This window comes from Hydra vulgaris, chromosome 06 (assembly GCF_038396675.1).
Source record: "Hydra vulgaris chromosome 06, alternate assembly HydraT2T_AEP".
Lineage (NCBI taxonomy): Eukaryota > Metazoa > Cnidaria > Hydrozoa > Anthoathecata > Hydridae > Hydra > Hydra vulgaris.
Window position 1 is genome coordinate 45583941 of NC_088925.1, and position 20316 is coordinate 45604256.

At 26.7% G+C, this 20316-nt stretch overlaps 1 protein-coding gene across 3 annotated transcripts in view; it reads left to right on the forward strand.

Moving 5' to 3' along the window:
* LOC136081896 (sterile alpha motif domain-containing protein 9-like) overlaps positions 1-20316 on the forward strand; it is a 128217-nt gene that overhangs the window by 31190 nt on the left and 76711 nt on the right. For all 3 annotated transcript variants that reach the window (XR_010639234.1, XR_010639235.1, XM_065800278.1), the window contains exon 2: positions 7271-7639. Coding sequence is in view for 1 of the 3 variants with exons in the window: in XM_065800278.1 (XP_065656350.1) it covers positions 7271-7639 (369 nt within the window). In the remaining 2 variants the exon portion in view is untranslated. The remainder of the gene's footprint in view (positions 1-7270; positions 7640-20316) is intronic.

Consider the following 20316-nt stretch of genomic DNA (forward strand, 5'->3'; position numbering starts at 1 on the left):
AATTTTGGTTAAAAAACATACCAAAAACCAAAAAATTTGAAAGATTTCAAATTTTTATCTAATTTAGAAAAACAGTTATTTTTGAGAATTTTGACAAAATATTTTGAGATTCTTCACAAAGTTTTTTTGAATTTTGACAAAATACCTCAAAAAAATCTTGTTTTGCAGAAAAAATCTGCTAGTTTGTCAGCCTAGGACCAGAAGGCTGTATGTCCACATTGTATGTTTTTTCTATTTATTATCAATAAATATTCAATAATCAATGTGTCTGTGTCCAATGAGTGTCAATGTCATTGTATAATCTCTGTGTCCAATGAGTGTCAATGAGTATGTGTCCAATTAATCTAATCTGAAGAATAATACAACTTTTAAAAATATTTAAAAAATTATTCGGACATTCTGGCAGAGAGTCTTCACAAATTAAATTTTAAAACATGATTTTCTCAGAAACACAACGTACATATGGCCTCTTGGTTATCGGCTGACAAGTTGTTAACTTTCGCTATTAACTTACATCAACAACTTATGTATTAAATTTCTAATTGTGATACACATGTAATCAATTCGTACAGAATACGACTACAAAAAACAACAAATATAAAAATTTCATTTTTAAATAAATTTTTCTAATGAAATTAATTTTGACTAGCCGAAATGTTGGTATCGCTTTCGGTAAAATATTTGTCGAAATGTCGCTTTCGGTTTCGGCAGTACCCAAAATTTCGGCTTTTTTTCTGTTTCGGTCAGATAACATAGCAAGATAACGGTTGACAGACAACTTAAAAGATTGCAAATTATATCATTCAGGAAAGCAAAAAGAAAGAAATAAATTGCAAAGAACTGATGTTCAACGAAAAATCTAGACGAATAAGAGTATTTGTAAAAAAGAGAAAGAGAAGCAACATTAGGGCAATGTGATAATGGTTGAAGATTGGCTACAAGAGAGGTCCAACTATGTTTACAATGCATATTTGCACCTTGTCTAAAAGAAAAAGGGTATCATTGGGCGATCTACCCCAGATATGGCTGCTGTATTCCATACAAGGACGGATTTAAGATTAATAGAGATAAAGAATAGAAACCAGAGTGAAAAAGTGTCAAGCACGATAAAGAGATGCAAAATTGCGTTTTAACTGAATTATAGTTCACCAGCCACTCTGAGCCCGATGCTATAGCAGAAGTGAGATCTTTTTCTAGCTCAAATTTTCCCTCTAAACAACCAGAGAGTGTTAGCTTCTTATTAAGACAAGAACAAATGGTAGTATCATCAGTGAATAATGCCACCTTAGATGTGAGAATATCCGAAAGATTGTTAATGTAAATTAAAAAGAGTATAGGGCCAAGGATAGAACCTTGAGGAACCTCTGAAGTTACAGGATATGAAGAAGAGTGCTGTCCATCAAGGACAACTTTTATACTACGGTTGGAAAGGAAGGATACAATAATGTTAGAGATTTTACCTGATACACCGTAAGAAGAAAGCTTATGGAGAAGACCAGCATGCCAAACTTTATTGGAAGGTTTAGAAATGTCATGAGCAATAGCCTTAACCTCTCCATCTATATATAATACACCATAAAACCTATCGGTTATTACTGTTAGCAAATCAGCTGTAGAACGAGAAGATCGAAATCCATATTGATGATCAGAAAGTAAGTTATTAGATTCAAAATGAGAGATTAACTGTTTGTTAATTAAAAATTCAAAAACCTTGCCTATGATAGAAAGAAGACTAATGGGATGGTAGTTAGACGAGTTAGATTGCTTTCCAGAATTTTTGAAAATAGGGATAACAGATGCTTTGCGGCAGGCTGGAAAACAAGACTATGATAAGCACTTGTTAAATAGTTTAGACAGTATAGACAACAGCTACGGAGAACAATTCTGCAAGACAATGACAGGTATGTTGTCTAGATCACAAGTTGTAGAAGAGTCTAAGCAGAAAATCACTTTAGATACAGAAGCTAGAGTGATACGAGTGTCTAGCAATGGATCAACCTATTTGTTGGTTATATCAGGTAGAATGCAACTAGCGAAATCAAGAGATAATATTAATGAAAAGTTCTTAGCAAACAATTCAGTTTTGTCTTTAGGTGAGGTAACAAAATCTGAGCAATACTAGAGAGCTGGAATAACAGCTTTGCCCTTATTATTGATACTGTTTAAGATTCTCCAGATGTCACAAGATCCTAATTTTTGAGATAAAATACAAGATTTTATGACCTGAAAGTTGCAGGCTTTGGCGTTAGACAAAACCTTTTTACAATGGTTTCTAACAATAGTAAACAGACGTCTGTTTTCTGGAGAACTGCTTTCCTGATAGATATGAAAGTAATGGTTTCTATTGGATATTGGAACAGCATAATTTGAGAAAAACCATTGGGAAGAGTGTGGCTTGACTTGGATATGTTGAAAGGGAATAAAAGATTTTGTGCCAGCCTGCATCCAAGAAGTTATTTAAAATCACATTTATCAGCATGAAGTCGAAAGATTTCTACCCTAGGGTGATCACAAAGAAAATTATGGAAAGAGTCCAAGACAGTTTTAAAGTAGTTAAGGAAAGGTACAATGATGATGATGAAGAAGAATAAGATAATAGTTTTAGAGAGATCAAACTGTGATCAGAAGTACCTAACATTGAGTGTGGAGAAACTGAGCACTGACTAGAATCAGAAACAAGACACAAGTTGAGTAGAGAAGGTAAATGATTTGGATTTTTCAGGCTCTCGAATCCCGACCACGGAAATAATATTTAGTTGCGAAAAACTGGCCAGATTTTTTAGTCATTTTGAGAACATTTCAAAAAACAAAAAAAAAGCACAAAAAAGATTATTGGACTGATGAGAGGCAATAACAAAAAAAAATGAAGAAAAGAAAATTTTTAACACGAAAAAACTTAAAGCAAAATAAATTACGTTTGAAACAAATATTTTTGAAACATTGCTCTTTTATAATTTTTTTATAAAATTAAGCAATATTTTTTATATAAAGTAACACCTTACGATTGCTTAATAAGAAAACAAATGTTCTTTTATTTATCAAAGAGTATAATATAATTTGTATTTAAATACTTGTGTCTTATTTCCAGTGCTAAAATAGGGAGGGTTGGGGTTAGAGGGGCTATAGCCCCCGGCCCCGAAAAGTCCAACAAGATTCTAATGAAACTAGCGCTAGTTTTAGTATTATTTAAGCTAAATTATTTTATAAATAAAAAAGTTAATTTTTTCAACTATTTTATGCTTCGCGTAGTTAAACATATTTGAAACAATTAAACATATTTGTAACAATTCTTCTTAGTAAGGTGAACAAATGAAATAATTAAACCATTGAGTTATTGTAGAAATTAAATTAACAAGATAAGAATAAACTAAAAAGGTTAAAAATACTTTATGAAAAGAGAGCGGAACTGCTTCACACTTCCGCTGATAATGTTTAGTGAGTGGGCTTTTTAATTTTAATTAGTATTTAAAACAGAAAAAAGTTTATGTTTAATGAGTTTGTAAGAATGGCAACTATTACCTTTACAATCTTTTTTTTTCTAAATGATTTTTAATTTTTTTATAACATTTTATTTAACTTGCTTTCTTATCGGTTTGTTTATTTTTTATTTTTTTGGTGTCTGTGCAAAACAAACACAAGGTCAGCGTAACAATAAAAGAAGCCGTTTAAAAAAGTAAATAAAACAAACAACGCCAAACAGACATTAGTTTAGGGATTGTCCATAATTTACGCAACGCAAAACTCATTTTAAAAATATAACTTCTTGTATGTTTATTTCATAATTAGTTTTATTAACTTTAATGATTATTAATAATGCACTTCTGCAGTGCTCTCTGACAAGACCGTTAGGTCTTCTTGGGGCACCTAAATAACAAATTAAAAAAAAGAAAAAAAAAATAGTTTTATTGAAAACGCAATTATTGTTGAAAGTCTTTATGTTTACAAAATAAATCGTAAAAACTGTTTTGAAAAGATTTCATTAGAATAAAAACAGATACACAAAATTACATTTACATAAAAATACATAATTTAAAAAAAAAAAAAAAGAATATACTAATAACATCTATAACTGTCTTGTAGAAGGCCTCCTAGGCAAAGACTTAAGGGGTAAACAGATTCTATCTGTTGACCAGCCTCGCACCCCTTCTTCATCTATTAGGCTGGCGCAGATGTATTTTTAATACATTGTTTTCAGTTTAGGATGTTAAATGCTGGATCTTCTTGACTCAATGCATGGGTTTTGCTTATGTCTCTGTTTTTATGACTAGGCAACTCATTCTATTATCTCCTAATGAGGGTACAGCTCTAAAACTCAGTTTTATGGTTCTGAGGCCGGCTGGTAGTCAGGTTTCTCGAACTCTGTGGTAGCTCTCAGAGAGGCTAATTCCATCAACAGCTGAAAAATATCAAAGTATTAACAGAGCCATGTTGCGCATGGATGGTGTCCCTGTTTGGGACACTATCCATGCGCAATACATCAGCAATACATCAGCTTTTTGGAATTCGCTTCCTTCATCTTTCTTTCCTGATTCATATAATTTGCAATCCTTTAAGTCGTCCGTCAATCGTTATCTTGCTCTACAATCTTCATCTTTTTTCTTTCAGTAACTTCCAACTTTAATTAGTGACTGCTTGCAGCCTTGTTGGAAGCGAAGATGTTTAAAACAAAAAAAGTTTATTATAAAATTTCAAAATTTATATTGTGAATTATTTATTTTTGTGAACAAATAATAATAGTTTAAAAGATTTACGGCTTAAAATAATAGTATTAAAATAATTGTTTGTTTGATAATATACACTTTAAATAATTTATGCTAGAAATCTCAAAACTTAACAAATCTTGAATAATACAATTTTTTGAAACATTTTAACAGAATACTCTAGAACTATATTTCGCTTAGTCAGCGTATTTTTTGAACCTATAGAAGTAGCTTGTTTGTAAATTTGGCAGGTTTTTAGTGTTTGCTTTTTATTCTTCCACACCGAGATGTTTCAAGAACATTCAAGGTTATGTATGTTTTCATGTATGTCCATAAAATTAAAAGTTTTTGTTTTACGGACATAGATAAACATAAATGTTCTCAAAGCGACTAAAAAACCTGGTCAGTATTCGACAGCGATCGCTCCCGCTTCCCGACCAAGCCTGATTGTTTGGAAAACGAGTTGGAAAGTTGACTATTTAAGTAGAGATTGATGAATGGTAAAGGTTGTGGGTCTTAACGCCTGCAAAGTCAGTGCTACTAGAGCCAAGCCATTTGATTTGTTGAGGATTAAAGTCACCAACAATAATGATATTGGTTGTTGGATAAAGAGAGAGGGCTTGGTCACTTTGATCTGAAATAACATCAAAAACAGTGCAGTCTTGAGATGTAGAAGAGCAATATAGAACAAAGAGTAAGGTAATAGAGTGAAGTGGTGCTAAATAAAAGCATATAAAAGAATAGACAGTGGATTTAAACCTAGTTTCCGGAGAAATAGGCAAATACATTCAAATGTAAATGCCTAGGAGGCCTTCTGCAGGACAGTAGCTAGATGTGTTTAACATCTGCCCAAGATGAGTTCTTTTATCAAGACACCATCTCTAGCCTTTACTCAATCAAGAGCCTTAAGACAGGGGATGTTTTTAGTTGAAGTTGGCTTCTCCTAGCCTTTGCCTAAATATAATATAAACATTTTTTTGATATTGCACAATCTTTAATTATATAAAGCTGATTTAACTATTATAAAATTTTTTTTTCTAAAGTATTATTTTTGCAAAATAAAACTATAAAACATGAATAAAGTCATTGCAAGAGTTATTGCTTCAAGGCATAAATTTAAGCAAAAAAAAAAAAAAAATGGAGTTATATTCCTAAAAGAAATTGTTTTTTTAATTATAAAAAAAAGATCTCTTTATAAGATGTCATTTAAAGTTTGTAATAATGTTTTTTAATATTTTTGATAAAATCAATCATTATAATAAAACAAACAAAAAATTAAAATATCAAAAGTGGCGCTAATATAAAATATAATTTACCGTGCACTATTATTGCAATAGTTTTTTGTTTTATTCTTTAGTTTTGTACAAATATAAAAATTTACTAATACTGTTTACAAATTTTGTGAAACATTAAACGTAATTTTTATGCAAACTTTTTTAGGTAATCATCATTTATAATAAGGTAAAATACTTCTTTTATCTTGCTGCTTAAAGGATATCTTTCTCTTTGGTTACCTCTGTATTCAAAAAGGAAGACATTGCATTCATCAAAGAAATAGAGAAGATCATTAGTGACCCCTATAATTCTACGCTTTGGTTGCAAGATTGTGGAGAAGAATTTATTGATTGCAAGAATTTTAGATGGGAAAGAAATTGCAACATCACCGACTTGCTGTATTAATCAGCATAGATGGATAAACAGAGCAACTGGGTATTCCACCTCTCAGTTCAGGTATATGAGAGGAATGGAAAACACAATCAATAGATCTTTTTGGCCCATTTGAGATTACTGACAATTATCACAAATGTATTTTTGATACTACTAATTTTAACACTGGTAATCAGAAAGGAGTGATTATTAAAGTAGCTGCAGAGGTTGACTCTATTCTTTAAGCATCCAGACATCACGTGCATCAAAGGCACATTGTTCACTGATGGAAAGCATTGTTCACTGATGGATCCAAACAGTTACAAAGCTGAAGCCTGTGTGGAATTTTTTAGATAATGATTTTACTGTATTGAACAGAATGAAGATTGAGGATATCACTAACAGCTGGATTGCACGATTCAAAAAAGCTTTAGAGTTCTCTGAAAACATTATAATGATGGAAACAATGATTAAAATAAATTTGAATTAATTATTAATTAATTTTAATGCCATAGTTGAAACAGCTGTAAAATAATTAAATTAAAAATCAGAAGTAAAAAGAATAAATTAAAAATCCAAATTTTTGGAAAAAATCTAGTTGTTTAATTGACTCATTATTTAAACAAATTAACATTAACATTCGATTTTGATTTAATTCCTATGCAAAAAATAATCCTATAAAATTTGTCTATGGGAGGGGTATTCACAATTTGACTGAAAAAAGGCTCAAAAATGGCATAAAAGCGAACTTTGGGCTCATTGCGAGGACTGATGGAGCGGATCAAATATGATAAGCATATGAGAAGCAATGTTAGTTAAAATATATATATATATATATATATATATATATATATATATATATATATATATATATATATATATATATATATGTTTAAATTAAATTCTAATCTTTATATCTTTAGCTCAAATGGAGTCTTGGGATACAACTGAAGTCTTTAATTTCTTAACAGATCATAGCATCAGTGCTGAGTATGCAAATATCCTAAAAGAGTCGCAACTTAATGGAAAGTACCTATCAACTTTCACCTTATCTGACTTTAAAGAATTAGAGACAACTATTCCCTTGATAGAATTAATAAATATCAGAAATACTAGAGATGAGTATTTTCGTGGAGGATTAGTCATTAAGAATAACGAACGTCAATTACCTAGAAAGTTTAGAAAGCCTGTTTCATCTGACTTGAAATACAAACTAGGATCAATTTTGCCTGCTGAAAATACAAAATATTCAAATGAAGAACCTATTAGGGAGTTTAAAGAATTCTCTTTAGGTAATTTAATAAATGTTAATTTAATTTTTTTTTTGTCAGGGCTTAGGAGGGTAACGAAATTTTTTTAATATTTTATATGTAAATAATTAACAATAAATAAAATAAACTTGTATAAAATTTATTAGATATGGTTCATTCCATGCCAAGTGAACCAAAGTCCAACTCACCTCATATTTTTATGAAGCATGGTGGATTGGTTTATGTTGATAAGAAAAGCAATTTATAATAAATTATAAAATAAGCATAAGTTCTATTATCTTTTATAATATATGGTCAATTTCTGATTTTTAAATAATAAAAACTTCAGTAGCAAATATATTGTTTGTTCATACTTTGAAGCTATATACTTTAAAATCTAAATTTCAGAAAACCTACTCGCTTTTTTTTATTATAGGTGACACTAGAGTTATCTAGTAAAACATGACATTAAATTTTTAGAAATTTGCTGATAGAATACAATTCAGTAAGAAATTATAAACTTTTAAAAATAGCTCCAGCTAAAAAATTTTGCCTTCACTTCAAACCACTGGTAACCTGCGATCAATGCTAATTTTAATGATAATCTTTTTTTTACATTTAATAGACTTTATTACAATGATTTCAGAAAAAAGAAAAGGAAATGTGACATAAAAAATTTAATGCCAATGTTTTACTATAGTATGTCTGAATTTGCATATAATAAAAAAAACTAGAAGGTTTTCTGAAATTTTTGTTTTAAAATATAGAGCTTTATAGTATAAACAAAAGATGTTTTTGCTATTGGAGTTTTTATTTTATTTTACATTTATATATATATATATATATATATATATATATATATATATATATATATATATATATATATATATATATATATATATATATATATATATATATATATATATATATATATATATGTGCATATATTAGGGCCATAGGATCGCACAAATTTTTCAGAGAATCTATTGTACTAATGGCAGCATCAAATATTGTTCCTTTTATTACAAGAAACATTTTTTGTTATGAAAGTATTTATGTAGCACATCACTAAGTACTGCCGAATTTCATTTTTAATGTGAATATGAATTCTAAAGCAAAATCGCAAAACTTTCATTACATCTGTTCTGTTTTATAATTTATTCGGCTAAATTGATACAAGTAATGTCGTATTTTCTGTTTATTTTTTATACAAAACAAAATGCGTTTTTTTTTATTAATGGTAAGCATATAAATTTTCCTAAATAATTTTTGAATCAGGCTCAAAAAAGCTCACAAATATGCTCAAGCATCTTTTTTATAAGATAGTTTTGTTTCAATACTTTTGCTGTAAGACTAAAATGCTTTTCTTTTTCAGATCTGATACTTACATATTTTTATTTTACAAAATAATAGCTTTATTAAATGGTTTTCAAGCAATCATAGTCATAACAACAGATAGTCTGGCCAGTTGTGCTGTTTTCGCAAGGTTCTATTGTTTTTAAACAATAAAGGTTAAAATTTTGAGTTTATGTTGAAAAAAGTTTATTTATTGTTCCCAGACTACCAATAAGTGCACAAAAATCTAAAAAATGGCAAGCTTAACAGATGACCAGTTCATCAAATATTTTATATTAGATCTAAAATCAGACATTTTTTTTGAAAACATAAGTTTATCAATAGCGGTAGTTCTTTTGTTATTGATATTAGGAGTAAAAATGCTTCAACCAAATTTACTTCTACCAGTGTATGATACAAGCCTTCCCAGGAAGCGCATGCGGTTGCACGCCTTGTACATCGACGCCAAAAGTAATTTTTTTTTATAACTTACAACATTTTTATATAGTAAACATTTTTTTGTTTGTTTTTGTTTTGTTAATTCACCTCCCCAAGGTGCAGAAGGCCACTACAGGCAAGGAGGCTACTTATTGTGGTTATAACCCTCTCTCAACTCTATAACTCCAAAACAGGAGACTTGACAAACAAGGTCGCTGCGTGGAGAAACAAGTTGAGCGCGGTATTACCAGGGACGTGGTGGGGATCGAACGTTTTATGAATTCGCGGCAAAATAAACCTATAATAGACTACATAATAAAGCAAAATACTTGAATAATACAAAAATACTTGATGAAGAGACTATACGAAATAGAAAATCTAAATAAAATAAGCTAAAAAAAAATTATTAATACAAAAAAGAAAATTGTCAAAAAATAATATACCTAAGTACTTACTGTTTTTGTTTTCTTATTTTTAGATTGTTTTTTATTTACTGCTACCAAAATTGATACAAGTCAAGGAAAAAAGTAGATAAGAGTAAAACAAAAATAAAAGTATTTTTTGATTTACAATTTTTTTGCGACTTTTTTCAGTCAGTATATAAAGGAAATACTTTATAAATGGCGCTAGAAACATGGCCAGTTTTTAAATTTGTTTTTCAAATGTCTTTGCTAAACTTTACTGTTTTTACCAATGCACAGGAAAGCAAGAAAACTAATTGCTATTTACTTGTTTTTTATGTAAAAAAATGATGCTGCAAAATTTTGTGGGCTAGTGCATTGTTAATATACTTTCTTAACGAAATTTTTAGGAGCCTATTTAAAACTTTTTTTAAGTTTTTAAATACATTTTTTTAAACAGAGCAATCATTATGTTCATTATTTCTAGTGATTAGTATTGACATTAGAAATTGGGTAATATAAAAGAAACAATTTCAGACATTAACAAATGTATTTACCGCATGAAATGCGGTAAATATATTTGTTAAAGAATACTATGTATTCTTTTATTTAAATTATTCCGTCATTAACAAAATTAATTAATCAAATAACATTGTTTACAAATAAATAACAATTTATTTTATTAATTTCCTATTATATAAGTATTGAGAAAAAATGTCAAATATAGCAAAAACTTTTTTAAAAGGGAAAAGATGTTAAAATGAATAAACGAATAAACGTAATAAACAAATGAACGTAAGAAAAAAAATTAACAAAATTTATTATAGTTCCAGCGTACATAGAAAATTAGTTTCTTAATTATATAGACTAATAAAAATCGTGAATAAATTGCATATCAAAACTTTAAATTGTTGTTATATCGTTATAAAAGATGTTTTTTTCAACAACAAAAAAATACATAAGTTGTATAAAAATGTTATTTAATTTTTTTTTTTTTTTACTTACTTTTTTTAATTTTCTAGTTTGTTTAATTAAACATGATATTTTGTTTCCATTTTTTTTGAGGATACATATTTAGTACTTTTAAAGAATAAACTAGTCAAAAAGTTGGCAAAGTTGACTTAATTGAAAAATACTCTTAATTTTGTTGACTGAAAAAATTATAGAATAAATCAAACTTTTTTCTAAGATTGTAGTTGTGGTATTAATAAAAGATATAATAGTTTAAAAAATCTTTATCAAGGTGATCTTGGTCTGTATCGTTTGATGCTTTTTTACAACTTGAAATAGCAGAACTAGCATTCAGAAAGTCAACCAAAATGTTCATAAGGATAAGCAGCTAGTTGATGGCAGAATTGCCTCAAAATGTTTAGGTTTATCTTACTTTTCAAAAAAAATTATTTTAATTTTACCAAAAGTTTGTTTAAAGAAGTGTCTCTCAACCTTCTAGACCATCTTTTATCACTTTGTTTTTGTGGTTGCTCATTATCCTATTCAAAGTAGCTTGTAAATTTTGATAAAATCAAGTCTGATGAAAAGAACATATTAGTTCAGAAATTAAATCAAGAAAACTCTACCAAATAAATATTAGACATTTGAGAAAGGTTATTTTGATAGCAAAAAAATTTATTAAAAGCATATTCTAGCATTTGCAGTGTATTGCAGTATGATTGAAAGATGCAATAATAAAGTGAAAACCAAATAAAGTTGTGTAATTTTTTACTTTAAATAATAATGTAATGATTAAAGCAATTGGGTTAACTACTTAAATAGTTTGATAATTTTACGGATTTTATTTATAAAATTTTGAAATGTTGTTAAGATTAAGATCATAATTTTTTACTTTAAAATCATATAATATAATGATCAAAGCAATTGGTTTAATAATTTTACTGATTATATATATAAAATTTTGAAATATTATTAAGACTTTTTTGCAACACTTATCCTTCACAATTTTTCAACCTTATAGGTCACTTTTTAGCCTCCCTTAAAATTTTCAAAGATTGAAAATGCACCTTTTGATACCCTAATTACCACTAACTTCAAGTTTCCCTCAGTGTCTTCTTTATTATGTTCAGTGTATAATATAACAGCCACATTTCTTATTTCATACATTTCATAAATTTTTTTTATTTAGATAGTACTTAAAACTCTACTCACAAATACTATTGATATATATATATATATATATATATATATATATATATATATATATATATATATATATATATATATATATATATATATATATAATATATTTATATATGCTTTGCATAAAAACATAAAGACATTTAAATCTTACATTTCCATAAAGACAATTAAATTTTATGATATTCTAAATTAAACAGTTATGGTACTTTTGTTTTGAAGATAAATTTTTTTATCTTTAATTTTATACCAAATAAAGTTTTTAAAAGATTTGTGGCTAATAAAATAATGTTTTTATAAGATTAGTGACTAAAACAGCCAATTTTGTAATATTAAATGTTTGTAATGTTTAAATAACATTTAAATAAATACCATAAGAAGATCAAGAAAGCTAAATAGGCAAAAAATGGCAAAGGAAATCATAACTAAATTAAAAAAAAAATTAAATTAGATTATTTGACACTTCACTGGGATTCACTAATTCTGGCCAGAGATTTTGGTGTTTAACTGTTTTAGTAAGTGGTTTTCCTTATTATATTGAAGACAAAATATTGTCAATGAAACCTATACAGTCCTGTACAGGATTTGCTATCTGCAAGGGAGTCTTATAAAACTTGGAATGGAATCTCATAATAAACATTGTTGCCCAGGTTTTTGACATGACTGCATGTAACACAGGAATTAAGAATGGAGCTGCAACACTTCTAGAGGAATGCAAATTAATAACTCTATTTTGGCCGGCTTGTCGCCATCATATTTTTGAATTGATCCTGGGAGCATTTTTGGACTCATTGTTTAAAAAAAACTACAAAAGCTGATGTTAATATAGATTTTAAAGGGATCCCCAAGTGCCAAGACAAGTTATGTTCATATTAAAGAAAATGTTAAACTAAATCCCGAAATGTTTTTACTAAATCCTGAAATATATTTATATAATATATATATATATATATATTTGTGATACAATTAAAAACAAAGTAATATATTTTGTTTTTAAATTTTATTAGCGCAACTTGTTTTTAACAACTGTCAGGATGATTTTTAAATTATTGTATCTTTTATACAGTTGTTTAGATTTTTAAAATCGGCGTTTTTTTTTGAGCATATGATTTTTGTACAAGTATTGTAGAATGTTATGTTTCCTTAATATAGAATATTATATTAAAGTTGACTAATGTCCTCCTGTTTTGTGCAAGAGCTAAATAAAATTAAGATAAAATGTTAAATAAGATTTTTATGGCAAACTCCTATATAAAATGTTTTTCTTTTTTCTTTTAAGTAATGAGATTTTTTTCTACATTTTTGTTGGCCGCTCTTTGCTATTTTTTTTCTATCAAAATGATTTTTCAATTAATAACTTATTAGGATAAATAACAGTGCTTATTAGGGATATTGTTAAATTTCTTTATTAGAAATAAATGATCATTATGTTTTAGTTCAAGTTGCTAAAATTTTAAATATGGTTATGGATAAAACGGTAATCATGTTATATTTTCTATTTTCATTTTGATAACTAAAAATGTTGGTAACTCCATACCAATTAGATCCTTTTAACAAAAAAACAAAGAAAACCTGTAAGGATATAAAAAATAAAATAGTTTAAGATGGTATCAGCTATGAAAATTTGAATTTTGATATGGCTAAAATTAAATTGTTTGAGTGTTAACATTAAACAATTGTGTAAATGTGGGTACTGCAAAACAATGCCACTTGAAAAAAAATGGATAAAAACACCCATAATGGATATCAATGGCTAGTTTGAATGACAGTGAAAGAGTGTGATGCCAGATTTGATCGAGAAAACCTTGAATAAGTATTTATATTTATAATTTTGTTGTTAAAAATCTTGCCTTACTGTACTAAGTAAATTTTCTATTGTTTATATAACTATATTTTTTTACTTAAAAATGTGTAAATGTTTTTTTTCCTGAAGAACATTAAGGTATGCTGCCTATCATCTGGTGACATGGTTAACTTACTGTAAACTTGGAAGATATAACTAAAAAGCTCTACTGGCATGTGTTGTCTCATCAAAAAGGGCTCGGTTTCCAGACAATAATGGAGTTTACACAAGTTTCAACGGTGATGGTGAAGGTGCCTTAGAAATATCTGAGAATGTAGAAGCATGGAAATACATTGAAAGGTTTAAAAACGACAAACTCTAAAAACAAAACAACTGGTATTTTCATAGCCACAAATTCTAAAAACGTTACTTGCAATAGCACAAATCAAGACTATATATATATATGTGTATATATATATATATATATCTATATATATATATATATATATATATATATATATATTTGTATATATATATATATATATATATATATATATATATATATATATATATATATATATATATATATTTATATATATATATATATATACATACATACATATATATATATATAACCAGTTTTTTTAGCTAGCTGGTTATATATATATATATATATATATATATATATATATATATATATATATATATATATATATATATATATATATATATATATATATATATATATATATATATATAAACAGCTAGCTAGGTATTGCCTTTCTGACAAAATATGTTTTAAAATCATGGTTGGACATTCTACTAAACAAATTTAACAAAAAACTATTACTTATAATACTATCAATAGTTCTAGGGAGCCTTTATTTAAAGATGTCTACATAAAATGTGGGTCTACATAAAATGTTGGTAGTTCGGGTTTATAATATTACTGCCTATGAAAAATCTGACTTTTTTTATAGTATATATACAAGGTTTTATTTTAAAATGTAGCCTTAAGATATTTTTATTGAAAAAAAAAAGTGCATACATACACAGCACAACAAAAGTTAAAAATTCGGACAAATAAAAGTAAAAAAATGGTGATTTAAAACAGAAATAATAATGTTTTAATAAAGTGTTTTATAAAAAATAACTATTTTTTTGATTACTGCACTTTTATGGTAACATTCGTGCATTTTGGGCACTTCTTAGATCTTTTGTAATCTTGGAGATTTAGGGCTATAACGTTTAGGTAATTGATTGAGAAAGTCAATACCTGTTATTCTTCTTTCCATCTTTTCTTTACTTAATGGTGAGATACCTGTACCACGAAATCCTGCTATAGCATTTGCTCGAGAAAGTCTTTGACACAATTGTTTCAATAACCCTGTAAATCTTATCAATATTTTTGTGTTGTTTCTCTTGCAAACCGCTTTAAAATTTTTCTTTACTCATTCTTTAATAGTCCAAAGACAACCACATCTAACGGTTGTAATGCATGTGAGCAACTTGGTGGAAGACAAACAATTTGGATATGGTTGTCTGTGGCCGCTTTTATGGTACAAGGCTTTTTTAGTACATGACTTTTATGGTACATGGCTTTTTTGGATGTACAAATACTCTCTTCGTTAAGTGATTTGTGGAGAGCCCAGTCTCGTCAAGGTTGTATGTACTACTCAGTATAATGTTATTATTATGAATTTCATCAGATAAAATAGTAATAAATTTATCTATAACTTCACATGTTAAACTTTTAGCTCTTGAAAATGTAAGTATTTCAGGTTTACATGATTGAAGTTTATTAACATGATGCTTTTTAAAAGAAATTATCCAATTTTTCACAGGAATTCCATTTTTAAAAGGAGTTTTCATCCTCATCGTTGTGCAAAATTGAGCAACTAAATTACAAATGTCAAGAAAATCTGATGGAAGACCATATCTTTGACAATACTGCGCTGCAACTACAATCATAGTTTCATCATTGTTACTCAGCACACTTTTTTGAAGAAAAGATGGAAATAAGAATAACAGGTATTGACTTTCTCAATCAATCACCTGAATAAAAAAGTCAGATTTTTCATAAGCATTAATATTTTAAACCAGAACTACCAACATTTTATGTAGACCCACATTACCCCACTATGTGGGGGTAACATTACCCCACTATGTGGGGTAATGTGGGTCTATATAGGCATCTTCAAATAAAGGCTCCCTAGAACTATTGATAGTGTAATAAATTTAAGTAATAAATTTTTGTTAAATTTGTTTAGTAGGATGTCCTATCATGATTTTAAGACATCTTTTGTCAGAAAGCCGATACCTAAACATTGTTTTTTTTTAACTCAAAGTCAGAAATAAGTAAAAATAGGCTCAGATTACCCCAGATTAAGTTATATATACCAATTGCCTCTTTCCATAAAGCTGCAGTTATTGGATCTGAGGGTAATTGATGAAAGGATATATGAGAACCCGATGTGTTTGCATTACTACAGCACCCAATAACAGTGCAAATTGTCATTTTAAAGTTCGATTCAAAGTTTACAATTCAATAAAAATGTAAAAAATATGTTTTTTAAGCTCTTTTTTATACAATTTATACTTTGTGTTAAATCCAGATAGCTTACTATTAATTAATGCAACAATTTTCATTTTATGGCAATAATTCTAGACAGACAGTGATTGAAATTGTCAAATCATTGCGTCTTAGCTAAAAAAATGTCCTTTTACAGAACGTCGAGAATTTGGCATTTCTCAATTCATGTCGTGTTTTTAAAGTGTGTCATATTAAAACCTGTTTCTGAACATTATAAGTTATAAAACTACTGGAATTAACAAATTCAAGTTTTGCAATAAACAGTTTCAACCTTAAAAACTTAATTTTGAAAATTTTTAAAATGTGTTATGCTTTACGCCACTTTTCTATTTTCATCAAAATCATTGCAAATTTGTCACTTTATAAACTTCAAGTAGATAAAAAATGCAATAAAAAGTTTACAAAATAAATTTAATTTATAATATTCATTTAAAATACTTAAAATATTTTTATATAACCATCTTGATAAAGATTTATAATATAAAGACAATTATTAAAAACAATTTAAAATATAAATTTTTATTAGTATATTTTTTAGTAAAAAATTATACTAATAAAAATGATTTGCTGATTGTGGCAGAAAAAATAATATGACGCCCAAAAACAGTCGTGGACAGAAAAGGCGTACGATTGCACTCCAATCATGACCATGCAAGTAATTGTTTTTTTTTTGGAAAGCTTGACCATGGTTTTTTAGGTAATTAAAAACGCACTTAAAAAAACAGATAGGAAAAAAACAGACAGGAAAAAAACAGACAGGAAAAAAATTATAAAAAGGCTAAACTATACGAAAAAGAATCTTAGCGTAAGAGAAGTTAAAAAAAAATTAAAACCCATCTGAAAAACTAAAACTCTAATAGAAAATTATTTTAAATTATATTTTGGAATTATGTTAAGGTTGAATAACTCGTCACGTTGGTTTGACAAGTTTCTAACTAATTTTTTTTATATTAGGAGAATAGCATTTAAATCTTTTTTTCTTTTTTTTAATGTCTAAATAAAAATGCTTATATGATTATTTTTTATTCATGTATTTTTGTGTATTAATAAAAAAAAAGAATACATAAACAAAAAAATAATATAAATAATTTTAGTTAAACATTAAAAAAAAATTGAAAGATTTTTTTAAATTTTTCTAATATAAAAAATTTCAGTTAAACCTTTTTAAACCAGCGCACAGTGATTTAGAAACACTTAAAATTTGGCCAAAATACAGTTTTTCGAGTAGCGCAATTTAAATAATGTTATTAGCTAACTATTTACTACAGTTTCTTATGATTTTAACGGTATAAAAAAATAAGTACTGAAATAAAAGATTCAAACGTTAATTTATGTTTGAAAGCGACCAAAAACAGCTTTTTTTTATCATTAAAATTTTATCATTTTTAAATCTTGATTTTCTCTCTAAATACAAAAACTTTTAACTTAATTTTCTATATATACAAAAATAGAAAATAACTTTATCTTAAATTATGAAAATATTTGAAATATGTATTTATACACGTTGTAAGAAATGCATTTAAAAAATGCAATTGTAACGAGTTTAAACTGATTTTAATAGTGCTAAGACTTTTTACCTTAGACTTGCTTTGCCAAGCTAATTCTTATTTTACAGAGAGTTTGTATCATTCTATAAGAAGCTAAAAAAGTTAGCTACCCCAACTTGCCCCATTTCGAAATAATGTGGTTTTAAAAAGCTCATTTTATAAAAAAATTAGCGACGTAAAAGCTAATACGAAGTAATTACCTTTAACTTTTATGTTTTAAGAGTCTTTCCTGATGTTTCTGAAAAAAACTTTTTAATATGTGTGTGTGTGTATATATATATATATATATATATATATATATATATATATATATATATATATATATATATATATATATATATATATATATATATATTACGTCATATTAGCTTTTACGTCGCTAATTTTTTTATAAAATGAGCTTTTTAAAACATGAGCGTGACGAATTATTAAACTTTGATCTTTTCTAATGTTTTCATTATATAAGGCAAACTTTTTTAAATAAAAAAACTTACATCTAATTATCATTTAATGAAAAACTAACTTTATTTAAATTATCAAAAAGTATTTTAAGTAAGTTTATTGAAATGTATCTGTTGTCATTGTTTTTAAAATTAAGAATACAAATTGTTTTTAAAAAAAAAAATTCATCATTTAAAAAAAAATACTTTTGAAATAAAAGTTTTATTTAATATTCTATGATAATTTATTTAATAGCGTTTTAAAACTTTATTTAAAAGCGTTTAAGTGTAAATAAATTTTATTAGAAAGTTTACATAGCATAACAAAAAAAAAACTTTATTTTATATTATTTATAGTTTTGTACGTATTTTAACTATATAAAATCTTTTATAATTTTAATAAAATGGTTTTTATAGTTACAATAATAAAAAGCTTTCTCGCTTTATTACCTTATACTTTATTTAGCACATTTTTAAATTTAAAAAGCCATGGTTAAGTTGTTGCAAAATAATAATACATACGTGGTCAGGAATAGCATGCCTTTTATGTTCACAACTGCCTTAAAAAAAAATTTCTACAATAATGTCATATATCAAAACTTTTATGAATTAAACACGCAATAAATAAATTATCAAGTCTGCAGATTGCAGCTAACATTTTACAGACTTAGAGAACCAAAAAAAGGTAAGACAACGAGCTTTGACTAAAACAACAATTTTAATTTTGGTGGTATGCATTCCTTATTTAGTTTTAATCAAAAAAAACTAGCCCAAACATTTTTTTTAAACATTTTCTTCAATATGAACACAACTTGTCTCTGCACTTGGGGATCCCTTTAAAAATTTCAAAAAGAATGGATTTGTTTAGAGAAGGTGCCACTCAAAAATCTAAATAGGTCCCTAGATCTTGACGATGCTTTCCTTAAAATAAAAGCAGAAGAAACTTATAATTCTTAGAAACAGTAAACAGTAATAAAGTAAACAATAAGTAATTATTGACGAGGTGATTATAAAAAAGCTTTTTCATTTTCTTGTCTCTTGGGAAACAAGAAAAATTTTGTGGTATCTGTAATATTGACAAGAACCAAAAGAATGGAAAACTTGTGAAGTGAATCATTATGCAAAATGAATGTCCCATTTATTGTACACACCAAAGATGTTTGCCTTTATTAAGATTTCACTGCAGGTACTCAAAAAGCTCAAGAAATTCTTGATAGGACTTTTGGTAATTAACTGAAGAGGTGTCTGTCTTCAGTCTCTTTTCTAACAAACTTTCTGCAAATGAAAAACTAATATTGCATTATAATTTATAAATATGGGAAATCCACTTGCTATCGATTCTGGAAAACTTTCTCTTCCATCTATTTAAAAGAACTCGGATCTTTTGTCATATATATGGCCAAACATATGACAAAAGCCAATTTTTAAAACTAAAATATATTTTTGATGATAAAAAAGCATTTTAAACGTTTAGAGATTCAAAATATTTACCATCCCTGGTTTACTTCCTTGCATTCGATTTTCTTGGGATGATTTTGCAAAAAAACGCAAATCTTTATATAAAACTTGGCAGTACTCATTCAATTACGTTTTTTTTTTATAAATAAAACTTTTATTATGTTAAGGAACAACATTTCATGCAGCCAGGTATAATTTTTTAATTTTTTTGATATTGGTCAACCCTTATATATTATTATAATATAGATATTTAATAATATATATATATTATATATATATATATATATATATATATATATATATATATATATATACACTATAATAATAATATCATATATATATATATATATATATATATATATATATATATATATATATATATATATATATACATATACTATAATAATAATATCATATACATATATATATATATATATATATATATATATATATATATATATATATATATATATATATATATATATATATATATATATATATATATATATATAAATTAGTAATAACACTTATCTAATTTTTTTCATCAACAGCATGTTTCTCCATCAGTAGGTT